This window comes from Manis javanica, chromosome 16 (assembly GCF_040802235.1).
Source record: "Manis javanica isolate MJ-LG chromosome 16, MJ_LKY, whole genome shotgun sequence".
Classification (NCBI taxonomy): Eukaryota; Metazoa; Chordata; class Mammalia; order Pholidota; family Manidae; genus Manis; species Manis javanica.
In genome coordinates this window covers 36,665,729-36,680,422 of record NC_133171.1, presented here as the reverse complement: position 1 = coordinate 36,680,422, position 14,694 = coordinate 36,665,729, and the positions used below count along the sequence as shown (strand labels likewise).

The window sequence follows — 14,694 nt, the reverse complement described above, 5'->3', positions numbered from 1 at the left end:
ACTCCTGGATCCTTAGCGGGACGCAGCCCAGCTCCCCAGCTTACTGCACCAGGAACTACACCCATGCTTTCGCCCTGCTGCTCATACGTTGATATCCTCTAGGATGCCCTTCCCTTCCTTCCCCATTTCTTCCAGACCAAACAAGCTCCCTTAAATTAATTTCCACTGTGTCCTCTCTCTTCAGTGAAGCCTTTTCCTATCCCATCGTATTCCCTTTGGGAGGCTCTGTCTCCTTCCTTAAACGTTTCTCCCTTCGATTCGTTAAAAACTAACAAAGTTGGCACCCTTCAAGGGACACTGAGGGCACTTATTTTGTCCTGCAAAGGAGGCTGGAGGTGGGAGACAGGAATTATTGAAAGAAACCAACAATACACGATGAAATCGGGTGTCTTGTGAGAGACCTGAGCCTGAGGAGAGGTTTTCTTCCGACGAGCAAGAGATTCTGACACAACATCTATAATACTTAGACTTACTTCCAAGGGAGCTTGACTTTTGTCCACTAACTTGCTCTTTATACCTTTCTTCTTCCCAGGGAGTGACAGTTCCTCACAAGCCTGTTTCTCTCCACCCTTTATATCAGACTAGACTCTATCCTCCTGCTAAGTCCCCGCTGCATCCACAGACCCTCTCCCATGCTGACTGTCTAACCCCAGGACCCTTCAGTCACGTGTCCTCCCTCTCACTGAGTGACGAGCAGAACTCCCACACCCTGTTCAGTCACAACGCGTTTAACAAGGTGAGCATTGCCTGCTGAACTGCGAAGTGTTCTGTGCTCTGAACCTTCTTTCTGCTCAGTTAAAACTGAAATCTAGAGGGAGCATGTATTAAGAATATTAAAATATTTAGTATTTAAGTATATTAAGAATATTAAATAGTTGTGTTAGAGCAAATGACCTTACGAAAAGATAATGACTAACCGTGAGAATTATTTTACATTTATTGTTGCTGTCAAAGTCATTTCCTGATTTGCATTCTTCATTGTTTTGTGTTCTAACCCTGAGGTGGAAATTGCAAGGAATTTTCTCAAACTTTATTAGATGCCATTATTAATTTATCTTCTAGTGTTGGTTCAGTGTTTTTAAAAAGCTTCTTTGAATTACAGTGCCTTAATGAGGAGGAACTCATTCCAGTCAATGGGCAAAGGAATACTTAGAATTTCTGAATTATCTGTAAAATAATATTAACATTTTATTTTTAAATGTGTCTATCTGCATCATAATGTGTAGTAATGGGATGTGTAAAATATCCTGAGGTGTTCAGTATCTAAATATATATATATATATATATATATATATATATATATATATATATATACACAAACATAATTTTTAAGTGAAAATGTATTTATAGTTGGCTTTGGAATGCAGCCATAAATGTTCTATTAGAAGGAAGAAGTCAATACTACATGAGGCTTATGCCCTTTGCTCTTCTGGGCATTATCATAAGTACATCCTGGTTAGTACAGACTCTCAGACTGAAAATTTCCTTAAAGAATTGACTAGTTAAGCTCAATCTGCAATTAAATCTTCCCGTAAAATTCGAAGTCTTGTTAAAGTCATTTATTTTTCAAATTATCTATGTCTAACGAGATGCAATTGGAAGTCAATAAATCAAGTCATTCAGTCAAATCAATTGGCTCTCAATCAAGGCCACATAATATTCCTTGAACCCTGACATGTTTGTTTGAAAAAAACACTCATAAATTCAGTCTGAAGACCAGTTTCATCTAAAAAGTGAACAGTATTATATGAAAACAATTGCTTTTTTTATTTAAAAGATTCTATCATGACTGATCAACCCTGAATTAAATTTTAAAATATCCACTTTATGCAAACCAGATGTTTTTGGGCAAAGTTCAGGATGTCATTTTTGTGACCTTTGTTTCTTATTCTTGGTCTAGAAAAAAAGAAGTTTTGAAAGTATATTTTTAAATGATTTAAAATTCTCCCCAATGTGAAGCCTGTCAATATCTATGAAATCCACTTAGCTATCAAATAGAATTGAAAATTCTGATAATAACACAACCGTGTTCTTACAAGTCACCTATGATAGGGTTATAATTGTATTTTACAGATATCAATTGCACTAAATAGCTCATTCTGTTGATGTTTTGGTGGTTTTCTGAACCATTCAGCAAGGATAGAATCAGTATGTCATCCATATTTTAGCCTGTGATTGGTCAGGATGTAAAGAAAAACGTGAAAGTTATTTGAAGTTTGTTAACTATTTTCAGTCTGTACAGTCTTCACAATAGATTTTTGTTTTTCAGAGTCTGGGATTTACTGATAATTAAGAAATATTCACATCTGAAATAATAATAATAAATAATATACTTAGACAGTATTTCTTAATGGAAAATTCAATTGCTTAATCTTTTACTTCAATTACTCCTATTGAAATATATGGATTACCCAATTTGATATCTATGTTTACAAAGTTATTTTGTAAATATTAGGCCAATAGCATATTTAGTTATCAAGATTTGACTCTTTTACTTGACATAGTTTCTTGCCTGAAATTGTAAAACATAATCCACTACCTAAACTAACTTCTCCCCAGTATGCAATGTCATTCTCAGGCCTGATTTTATAGCTTCACCTGTTAGGATCATCTCCAAGACTACATCTTTCTACCCTTCCCCCTGGAGAGTCACACTGAACTTGACTTAACTATCTTTGATGGTCTGTCATGAAATGGGGTTATAGCAGGTGTTTAAAAGGTTTTATTCTCCCACTAAATCTATTATGTATTCCTCTTTTCTAAGTCCTCGGCAGGCCCAATATTTCCTAAATCCTACCCTAATCCCTACCCTCTTCTCTTACTTCCAAGGTAGAGGTCTGCCATATGATGTCATGTCATGTATATGGTGGTACTCAGGTACTTTGCTCCTCATCTTGAAACAAACCAATATACCTTCTCTTTGCCCTAGTCTCATGAAGCGGGTCATTACTCTTAATTTGTTTTTTTAATCCTTGAAAGTAATAAAGCCCAGTAGATAAGAGCATAATTTTCTAGGCAGTCTGTCTTAGTTCATTTTTGACTTCACTCCTTCCAGATGGTGATATTGGGTAGAAAAAGTCTCTGCATACCTCCCATTGCTCATCTGTAAAATGAGCATGATAGTAGTTGCCACCTATGAGATTAAGATGTACTAATATGTTCTAGGTACTACTAAGTAACATAACAAGAACCATTTAAGAGTGTCAGATCTTATTATTAACAAACCTTCCTGGAATGTCATTCCCATCGCTCTCCTAAATTTTCATTTAATCTTTTTCCACTGGGCTTCTCCTCTTTGAACCCCCCAAACAAAAACATCCCTTGGTGATGTTGCAAACCTAGTAATTTCCAGACTTGCTTTCTCTCAAGTGATCAAAGGCATTATTTCCATTCTCCTTCTATAAACTCAGTCTTTAACCCATTCTTAGATGCATTCTGTTTTCATTCAACCACTCTCTTGAAATTGCTCTCTCAAGGGTAAACTGCTTGTCAGCAAACGCAGTGGAACTTCCTCAGTCCTCTGTTTTATCCCTTGTAGCGATTGACATGGCTGATCATTCATCTTGAATCTCTCTCTTGACTCTGTTCTTGGGATAATATGTGCATTCCAACTCTCCACTGCTCCTTCTTATCTTTGCGTACACTTCCTTCTCTACGTCTTCTCCCTAATTGCTTCACTCAGATATTCACCCACTCACAGGCTTCAGTGATTATCTTTGTACTGATAATTCACAAATCCACATTTCCGATTCTCCTCTCCTCTGAGATCCAGCTTTATGTGGATGGTCATTCACCAAGTTGAATGGATTCTTCTCTTGTTATGCTATCCAATTCTGCTTTACTTAAACCAATCTACTTATTTTCTGCCGGGCATGCCTTGGGAATTTCTTAGTGTTCAGCTTGCTCACGCATTTTCCCCATATCAAATACCTGTCTGATTTTCACCTTACTTATGCAAACTATTCTCATATTCTCATATTTTTTCACCTAATCAGGTTATCCTCCACCTCTCTGAAGTTTCCTCAGGCATCCACATTCAACGTGACATTTTTCTTTCAATTTCTGTGACTGCCTGTGCCAGGGTATCGATCTTATACATCTTACAGGTTACATTGCATTTATTTGTGGTGATTGGCTTCGGGTCCATCTAGGCCATGACATGCTTAATATATTTTTCACATGACAGGAATATAACAATAAATAAATATTAATGATGAACAAATTCTAAAATTTCCCAACTTATTTACTAGTTTGAATATTTAGGATTCTTTCTATTTTAAACAGAAATGAAATCTGAGCCAATTTATCAATTCATCTGTATATTCAGTAAAATTTCAGTTTACTGAAGATCTCATTTTGTATGAGCTACATCAAAACTCTGGTGAGCTTATGGGGTACCTCAGCATCAGAGCAAAGGTGGGGTAGAGGTGGGGAGGCAAGCGATAGCTGCTCTCCCTTTACTATATGTGGACTCTGGCGTCCACAGGGGTGTCCTTAGTTAGCCCTGTCTGCTGCACCCTCCTTCACCTGCCCAGCAGGCCCTCATTGGCTCTAGCTTAACTGCATCTTAGCTCCCCTAGCAGGACATGCATGGGTATACGTTGTTCCCTGCATTCTGGGAGCAGGTAAATTCTGTGAGGCTATCTCAGAACTATCAGCTTAGATACTCAACAGATCTTGCTCTACTTTTCTCTTCCTGCCCTCTTTGCAGTAGGGAACTCCAAAGAAGTCCATTATTTGTGTATTTGCCTACTCACTGAAATTTCTGCAAAACCCCCAAATCATTATTAGCTCTACTTTTGGGATCATTTGTGGACATGTGAAGAACAGTGAAAACTTTGATTGGCCTGTGCACATGTTCCCAGCCTAGGGAACAAGGGGACACTCTGCTTTTGGGTTTCAGCTCTTGTGCTGAAAGCAAGTGTTCTGTTAATGGTCTACCTACTACCACATGTTTTGAATTTTTATGTTTTGAATTTTGTTGGTGATTTGACCCCGTCAGCACAGCGCTGAGGTGTTGTCTACTGTTCTAAGGACAAGAAGGCTGGGATGTGCCTCAGAGAAAATAGGCATGTCAGGTAAACTTCCTTTAGGCATGAGCGATAGTGCTGTTGACTGTGAGTTCAACGTTACTGAATCAGTAATATATATTAAATAAGGCACTTTTAAACAGAAACACACATGTATGATTGGTTAATGGAAGTAAAATAAAAAACTAACAGGAACTTAATCCTGCATTTAATCTTGGAGCAGTGGTTGAGATTTGCTGATTCCTTGTTTGGAGTGACTTTATAATAAGTAACTACTGCAAATAACAAGAACCCACTGTCTCTTTGGGTTTCCCTGAGAAGAGGATTCATATACAAGTAGTAGTTAATTTGGGAAGTGTCTCCAGACCAGTTAAGGGAGTGGGGAACAGAACCAGGAGGAGAAAACATCTAAGAAAAACACCTAAAGCATTAGGGCAGGGGTTAAAAAAAAAAGGTGCATAATGAAGCATATTACCACTATTGGTAACTGGATCTTGAGTTTCCTAGGGAATTCTGGGAGCCAGTACAGAAAGAACAACTCAGAGTTATGCAATCAGGGATTTGGGGGGTGGAGAATCCTGCTAGTCATTATTTGGGGACCATACCTAGAGAAAGGGAGCATTAATCCCCAGAAAGAGCCCTCAGGAACCAAGAAATAGAGACACTCATTTTTAAGTTCAGAGGCTGGTGCTAAAAATGTCAAGGCCTAAGATGACATAGACAGGTCAGTGAATTATATTATATTTATTCACAAATCTTATTATCTAAATTTGAAGTTCAGGATCCTGTCAATCAAAACTTTGGCTATCAAAACTCAAGAGAATTTTCTTCATTGTAGATATATTATGCATTGAGTTTGTTGACCTTAAAAATAAAACTGCCAGTTATTTTACTAGCAAAAATGGGTTTATTCGGGAATAGCAGCGGATTGCAGTACAGGATGATAAAGCTGTGGCGAAACCATGGACAAGGGCAGAGAACAAAGGAGAGGAACGCTCTTTTATGGAGCAAAGCGGGACGTTGGGAAGGCTCTTAGGAGCACAAAGTAGGTTCCTCTCTTCCAGCTGGGTCTGCAATTGAGGTGTGGTAGGCCTGGGAGGGTCTCCTGCTGGAGCCCAGATTCCATTTTAGTGTGGTTTCCCTTTATTAATTTTCACAGGCTACATATAGCCATTAAAACAATAAAAGGAACACAGGTATTACGGGGTCAGGGTGTGTAAGCTTATTACTATCTTAAAAGTGTGTTTCATTCAGTTATTTTGCCGATTTTTCCTCCATTTTGCAATGCATTTAAAACTTATCAAAACTAATAATGTAGCACATACAGCAGGTCTGTTTATGTCTAGGTCAAAGCCTAGGCGAGTCCGCCTTCTCCTGATGAGAATTCAGTTCGTTTAGAAAGAGGAGTCCTCTCTGCACCGCTAGCACATTGCCACGTGCACTCAGGGGAGAAAACTAATGTGCAATAATGTGCATAAGCAGAAAGTGTATTGCTCTCCATGACTTTATTCCTTTCTCTATCCTCCGCCTCATTTCTTATCTCCTACTCTCCTAATCTCTGAGGCACAGCTGCCTCTGAAGTCACCCCCAAATTCCAGTTCTTCTGGCCTGCTTTCACATTCCAACTGAAGTTTGGATGCACTCAGCTTTATGCACTTTTTCCTCTTTTCTTATCCCAACGACATTTTCTACATTTTGTTGAACACAACCACAGCCATGTGTTATCTCCTACTGTTGTCTCCCCTGAGTCTTTACTCTGCCAAGTCACACCAGTAACGAACAAGAAAACACACGGCCAGCCTCTGAAGAGAGCTGCCTGGCGTGAGAGCTAAGCCTTCACCGTCAGAGTGGCTTTTCTGATCTGCTGGCAGGAGAAAGGCTGGGAGTTCCTCCTCAGGAAGGCTTTATTGGCAGCGAAAGCTTGAGAGGTTTTACAAATAAGAATAGGATCTTTATAGACAGAAAGACAGCTTTGAAACCCCAGGAGAAAAATTCCCAGCCATTCTCACGATATGTTTTCTTTCAGTTTTCAAAAGTTATATTATTTGGGGGCTTAGTTTGTGACTGTGCAGCCATTTTATTTCACTTTCAGTTTTCTAAAAACGCATGATCCCTGTGCCTTGTCTGCGGCCATTAACCGTTCTATTTCTCGTCCGATTCTCTCTCATGGAGGAGCTAAGTATGGCTGGTTTCTTTCCGTAATGTCTCATTGGTTCCACTGCTATTAAATGCTGTTGTATCTTTTCTATACAAGGACAGCTTCCTGCTTGTTCTCTTTCAGTTTGAGTATTTCACTGCTTCTCTCTGGAGTAACCTCTTGAAAAATTCCTTCCACTAGAGCTTTCACTTCAGAGAAGAGAATTAGTTGTTCATATCCCGCCTCTATTCTTCCTGCCCAGAACCTCTCTGAGCCCTGACTGCTTCCAATTGCAGACCCGCAGGCTGCTGCCATCATTGCTTGAAGTCAGGCCAAGACCTTAAGGAATCTCATGAAAGAGAAAAATATATATTCCTATGTAGAATAACCTTCTATCCTGACATGTCCTGGATATATATATATATTTTTAAGTATACCAATATATGTTTTTCTATTTTTTTCAAGTAATTTTATTTTTAAAAATTGTGTTTTTTTTGAAAAAAAAAGTGTTTTATAGGACTACCAATATAACAAACCATTTGGCAATAAATAAATATAAAAAATTACAGTTGACCCTTGAGCAATGCAGGAGCTAGGCATGTCAAACCCTCTCCCCCATAGTTGAACATCTGGTATAACTTTTGACTCCCCCAAGACTTAACTACTAATAACCTACTGTGGACTGGTCGATCAACACCTATGTGGTACATTATATATTATATTCTGAAAATAAAGTAAGCTAGAGAAAAGAAAATGTTTCAAATTATTGGAGCTCGCCAAAATTTTTTCCAGTACAGTTACTGAAAAAAAATCATATGTAACCGGATCTGCACAGTTCAAACCCATGTTGTTCAAGAGTCAAGTGTATAGGATTTCAATTATTTTTATGCCTGATCTTATCAGAAGCATTGGGTTTGTTTGGAAGCATACCTGTACTTATTCTACCTATAGTGAATTGCAACTAAAAGTTCATAGGTAGATTCTATTTCTTTCTTTCTTTTTCTTTTTCTTTTTATTTTGTTATCATCAGTCTACAATTACATGAAGAACATTATGTTTACTAGGCTCCCCCCTTAATCAAGTACCCCCCCACACCCCATTACAGTCACTGTCAATCAGCATAGTAAGATGCTGTAGAATCACTACTTGTCTTCACTGTGTTGCACAGCCTCCCCCATGCCCCCCCACATGCTAATTATACATGTTAATCGTAATACCCCCTTTCTTCCCCCCACCCCCTTATCCCTCCCTTCCCTCCCATCCTCCCCAGTCCCTTTCCCTTTGGTAACTGTTAGTCCATTCTTGAGTTCTGTGATTCTGCTGCTGTTTTGTTCCTTCAGTTTTTCTTTATTCTTATACTCCACATACGAGGGAAATAATTTGATACTTGTCTTTCTCCAACTGGCTTATTTCACTGAGGATAATACCCTCTAGCTCCATCCATGTTGTTGCAAATGGTAGGATTTGTTTTCTTCTTATGACTGAATAATATTCCATTGTGTATATGTACCACATCTTCTTTATCCTGATGGACATTTAGGTTGCTTCCATTTCTTGGCTATTGTAAATAGTGCTCGTTAAACATAGGGGTGCATCTGTCTTTTTCAAATGGCTGCTGCATTCTTAGGGTGAATTCCTAGAAGTGGAATTCCTGGGTCAAATGGTATTTCTATTTCGAGCTTTTTGAGGTACCTCCATACTGCTTTCCACAATGGTTGAACTAATTTACATTCCCACCAGCAGTGTAGGAGGGTTCCCCTTTCTCCACAACCTTGCCAACATTTGTTGTTGTTTTTCTTTTGGATGGTAGCGATCCTTATTTACTGTGAGGTGATATCTCATTGTGGTTTTAATTTGCATTTCTCTGATGACTAGCGATGTGGAGCATCCTTTCATGTGCCTGTTGGCCATCTGAATTTCTTCTTTGGATAACTGTTCAGCTCCTCGCCCTTTTTTAAATTGGATCATTTACTTTTTGTTTGTTGAGGTGCATGAGCTCTTTATATATTTTGGATGTCAAGCCTTTATCAGATCTGTCATTTATGAATATATTCTCCCATACTGTAGGATACCTTTCTGTTCTATTGATGGTATCCTTTGCTGTACAGAAGCTTTTCAGCTTGATATAGTCCCATTTGTTCATTTTTGCTTTTATTTCCCTTGCCCAAGGAGATATGTTCATGAAGAAGTTGCTCATGTTTATGACCAAGAGATTTTTGTCTATGTTTTTTTCTAGGAGTTTTATGGTTTCATGACTTACATTCAGTTCTTTGATCCATTTCGAATTTACTTTTGTGTATGGGGTTAGACAGTGATCCAGTTTCATTCTCTTACATGTAGCTGTCCAGTTTTGCCAACACCAGCTGTTGAAGAGACTGTCATTTCCCCATTGTATGTCCATGGCTCCTTTATCGTATATTAATTGACCATACATACTTGGGTTAATGTCTGGAGTCTCTATTCTGTTTCACTGGTCTGTGGCTCTGTTCTTGTGCCAGTACCAAACTGTCTTGATTACTGTGGCTTTGTAGTAGAGCTTGAAGTTGGGGAGCAAGATCCCCCCCACTTTATTCTTCCTTCTCAGGATTACTTTGGCTATTCAGGGTCTTTGGTGGTTCCATATGAATTTTAGAACTATTTGTTCCAGTTCGTTGAAGAATGTTGTTGGTAATTTGATAGGGCTTACATCAAATCTGTATATTGCTTTGGACAGGATGGACATTTTGATGATATTAGTTCTTCCTAACCAAGAGCATGGGATGAGTTTCCATTTGCTAGTGTCCTCTTTAATTTCTCTTAAGAGTGTCTTATAGTTTTCAGGGTATAGGTCTTTCACTTCCTTGGTTAGGTTTATTCCTAGGTATTTTTTTTTTTGATGCAGTTGTGATTGGAATTGTTTTCCTGATTTTATTTTCTATTAGTTCATTGTTAGTGTATAGGAAAGCCACAGATTTCTGTGTGTTAATTTTGTATCCTGCAACTTTGCTCTATTCTGATATCAGTTCTAGTAGTTTTGGAGTGGAGTCTTTAGGGTTTTTTTTTTAGGGCATCTCTCATATTTATTGATCATATGATTGTTAACAACAATAAAATTCTGTATAGGGGACTCAATGCACAATCATTAATCAACCCCAAGCCTAATACTCAACAGTCTTGAATCTTCTGAAGCAAAATGAACAAGTTTTTACATGGTGAACAAGTTCTTACATAGTGAATAAGTTCTTACATGGTGAATAGTGGAAGGGCAGTCATCACAGAAACTTTTGGTTTTGATCACACATCATGAACTATAAACAATCAGGTCAATCATGATTATTCATTTGATTTTTATACTTGATTTATATGTAAATCCCATATTTCTCCCTTATTATTATTATTATTTTTAATAAAATGCTAAAGTGGTAGGTAGATGCAAGATAAAGGTAGAAAACATAGTTTAGTGCTATAAGAGGGCAAATGTAGAGGATAAGGTGTGTGCCTATGGACTAAGTATTAATCCAAGCTAGACAAGGGCGACAAAACATCCACAGATGCAGAAGATTTCTCTCAAAACAGGGGGGAGAATGAGGTTCTAAGTCTCACCTCTGTTGATCCCCAATTTCTCACCTGATGGCCCCCTGCAACTGTGCCTGTCTTAGGTTGTTCCTCCCTTGAGGAATCTTACCTGTCTCTGGCTAACCAGTCATCTTCCGGGGCCATACAGGGAGATGTAAAGTTGGTAAGTGAGAGAGAAGCAATATTGTTTGAAAAGGTTAGCTTTTCACCTTTTTGCAGATTTATGCCCTGTGGCTTCTATGCCCAGCATTTGTCTTGAGGTATCTTTACCACTTGGAAGAATTATGATACTCGGTAATTTTGATATGAGGCATGAATTCTACTTAGGGGTTGTAATTATGAAGGAAGAAGAGAAGCTATAGAAGTAGCAGACAGAAGAAAACATGGGAAGATTGATTATTTCTTTGACATATCTTCTTGTAGTGTAACATAAGCATGTATAGGTTTTAAATTACTAATTAAATTGCATGCACACATTAACATAATAGGAATACAGCTACATAACCAAAGCAGACCTACAATTACCAGCCATACCCAGTGAAACCAAGAAAACCAGTTAGGCACCCTAGGCATTTGTGAAAACTTATCAATTATATGATGGATATTGTCTAACTGAATTTGAATATTTTGAGAAAAATCAGACAAATTAAAACAACACATTCCTGGGAACTGTTCACATCCCATATGTTCTTTTAACAGTAGATAGTCTATAGTTGCAAGATTTTGGAGCACTGCAACTTGCACTTCTAATTCTTGGTTGAGTTCTGACAGTATAGATCCAGTCAACTTTGTTGTTTTACTGTATGCACAGGCCAGCTTAGATATCTCCTTCTTCATTCCAATGGCAAGTCCAGGAACCGGTGGGATGAATGCAGCTACAACTGCAGCAGCACCAGGATCTTTGTTGAAGTTTTTTGATGATCATCTTCTGGAATGACTCTTTCAGAGAATGTTGATGTTGGAAGTTCTTCATATCGTATCTTAATTCATTTTCTGTGTAGCCAAATTAGGCTTTGATCCTCTGTATAAACACAAACAAACCCTTTGCCCACTCTTTGGTATGCCCTTTATACCATTGTGAAGAACTTATTGGAGATCACCACACAGGAACTGCTTTTTTTTTTAAGAGAAAGGAATATTATCAGAAAAATGTACTTCCATAACTGATCATCTGACACCCTTTAAATGATCAAAATTAAGGGTATTTAAAGCATGCATTAATCGGTGATTTGCAGTTAGTTTTATCCTATCAGGGAGTAATCCCCCTTTTGTTTCTTTTTTTTTGTTATCATTAATCTACAATTATATGAAGAACATTATGTTTACTAGGCTCTCCCCTATACCAGGTCCTCCCCCACAAACCCCCTTACAGGCACTGTCCATCAGCATAGCAAAATGTTGTAGAATCACTACTTGTCTTCTCGTGTTGTACAGCCCTCCCCTTTTTCCCACCCCCCCATTATGCATGCTAATCATAATACCCCCTATCTTCTTCCCCCCATCCCTCCCTACACACCCATCCTCCCCTGTTCCTTTCCCTTTGGTACCTGTTAGTCCATTCTTGGGTTCTGTGAGTCTGCTGCTGTTTTGTTCCTTCAGTTTTTCCTTTGTTCTTATACTCAACAGATGAGTGAAATTATTTGGTATTTCTCTTTCTCCGCTTGGCTTATTTCACTGAGCATAATACCCTCTAGCTCCATCCATGTTGTTGCAAATGGTAGGATTTGTTTTCTTCTTATGGCTGAGTAATATTCCATGTGTATATGTACCACATCTTCTTTATTCATTCATCTGCTGATGGACATTTAGGTTGCTTCCAATTCTTGGCTATTGTAAATAGTGCTGTGATAAACATAGGGGTGCATCTTTCTTTTTCAAATTTGAGTGCTGCATTCTTAGGGTAAATTCCTAGGAGTGGAATTCCTGGGTCAAATGGTAAGTCTATTTTGAGCATTTTGATGAACCTCCATACTGCTTTCCACAATGGTTGAACTAATTTACATTCCCACCAGCAGTGCAGGAGGGTTACCCTTTCTCCACAACCTTGCCAACATTTTTTGTTGTTTGTCTTTTGGATGGTAGCCATCCTTACTGGTGTGAGGTGATATCTCATTGTAGTTTTAATTTGCATTTCCCTATAATTAGCGACATGGAGCATCTTTTCATGTGTCTGTTGGCCATCTGTATTTCTTTTCTGGAGAAATTTCTGTTCAGTTCCTCTGCCCATTTTTTAATTGGATTATTTGTCTTTTGTTTGTTGAGGCAGGTGAGCTCTTCATATATTTTGGACGTCAAGCCTTTATCGCATCTGTCATTTACAAATATATTCTCCCATACTGTTGGGTACCTTTTTGTTCTATTGATGGTATCTTTTGCTGTACAGAAGCTTTTCACCCTAATATAGTCCCACTTGTTCATTTTTGCTGTTGTTTTCCTTGCCTGGGGAGATATGTTCAAGAAGAGGTCACTCATGTTTATGTCTAAGAGGTTTTTGCTTATTTTTTTTTCTAAGAGTTTTATGGTTTCATGACTTACATTCAGGTCTTTGATCCATTTTGAATTTACTTTTGTGTATGGGGTTAGACAATGGTCCAGTTTCATTCTCCTACATGTAGCTGTCCAATTTTGACAGCACCATCTGTTGAAGAAACTGTCATTTCGCCATTGTATGTCCATGGCTCCTTTATCAAATATTAATTGACCATATATGTTTGGGTTAATGTCTGGAGTCTCTAATCTGTTCCACTGGTCTGTGGCTCTGTTCTTGTGCCAGTACCAAATTGTCTTGATTACTATGGCTTTGTAGTAGAGCTTGAAGTTGGGGAGTGAGATCCCCCTACCTTATTCTTCTTTTTCAGGATTGCTTTGGCTATTCGGGGTCTTTGGTGTTTCCATATGAATTTTTGAACTATTTGTTCCAGTTCATTGAAGAATGTTGATGGTAATTTGATAGGGACTGCATCAAATCTGTATATTGCTTTGGGCAGGATGGCGATTTTGATAATATTAATTCTTCCTAGCCACAAGCATGGGATGAGCTTCCATTTGTTAGTGTCCTCTTTAATTTCTTTTAAGAGTGACTTGTAGTTTTCAGGGTATAGGTCTTTCACTTCTTTGGTTTGGTTTATTCCTAGGTATTTTATTCTTTTTGATGCAATTGTGAATGGAGTTGTTTTCCTGATTTCTCTTTCTATTGGTTCATTGTTAGTGTATAGGAAAGCCACAGATTCCTGTGTGTTAATTTTGTATCCTGCAACTTTGCTGTATTCCGATATCAGTTCTAGTAGTTTTGGAGTGGAGTCTTTAGGGTTTTTTATGTACAATATCATGTTATCTGCAAATAGTGATAGTTTAACTTCTTCTTTACCAATCTGGATTCCTTGTATTTCTTTGTTTTGTCTGATTGCTGTGGCTAGGACCTCCAGTACTATGTTGAATAACAGTGGGGTGAGTGGGCATCCCTGTCTTGTTCCCGATCTCGGAGGAAAAGCTTTCAGCTTCTCGCTGTTCAGTATGATGTGGGCTTCTCATATACGGCCTTTATTATGTTGAGGTACTTGCTCTGTATACCCATTTTGCTGAGACTTTTTATCATGAATGGACGTTGAATTTTGTCAAATCCTTTTTCAGCATCTATGGAGATGGTCATGTGGTTTTTGTCTTTCTTTTTGTTTATGTGGTGGATGATGTTGATGGATTTTTGAATGTTGCACCATCCTTGCATCCCTGGGATGAATCCCACTTGGTCATGGTATATAATCCTTTTGATGTATTTTTGAATTCGGTTTGCTAATATTTTGTTGAGTATTTTTGCACCTATGTTCATCAGGGATATTGGTCTGTAATTTTCTTTTTTGGTGGGGTCCTCGCCTGTTTTGGTATTAGGGTAATGTTGGCTTCAAAGAATGAGTTTGGAAGTATTCCCTCCTCTTCTATCTTTTGGAAAACTTTAAGGCGAATGGGTATTATGTC

General features: G+C 38.2%; 1 protein-coding gene across 25 annotated transcripts in view; it reads left to right on the top strand.

Annotated features, from left to right (window-relative positions):
* MLIP (muscular LMNA interacting protein) overlaps nucleotides 1–14,694 on the top strand; it is a 253,253-nt gene that overhangs the window by 205,960 nt on the left and 32,599 nt on the right. For 20 of the 25 annotated variants that reach the window (XM_073225208.1, XM_073225204.1, XM_073225206.1 and 17 more), the window contains one exon: nucleotides 533–736. The exons of 4 other annotated variants lie outside the window; for them this stretch is intronic. In XM_073225208.1, coding sequence (XP_073081309.1) covers nucleotides 533–736 — 204 coding nt within the window. The remainder of the gene's footprint in view (nucleotides 1–532; nucleotides 737–14,694) is intronic. One more of the 25 variants, XM_073225190.1, reaches the window with a different exon arrangement.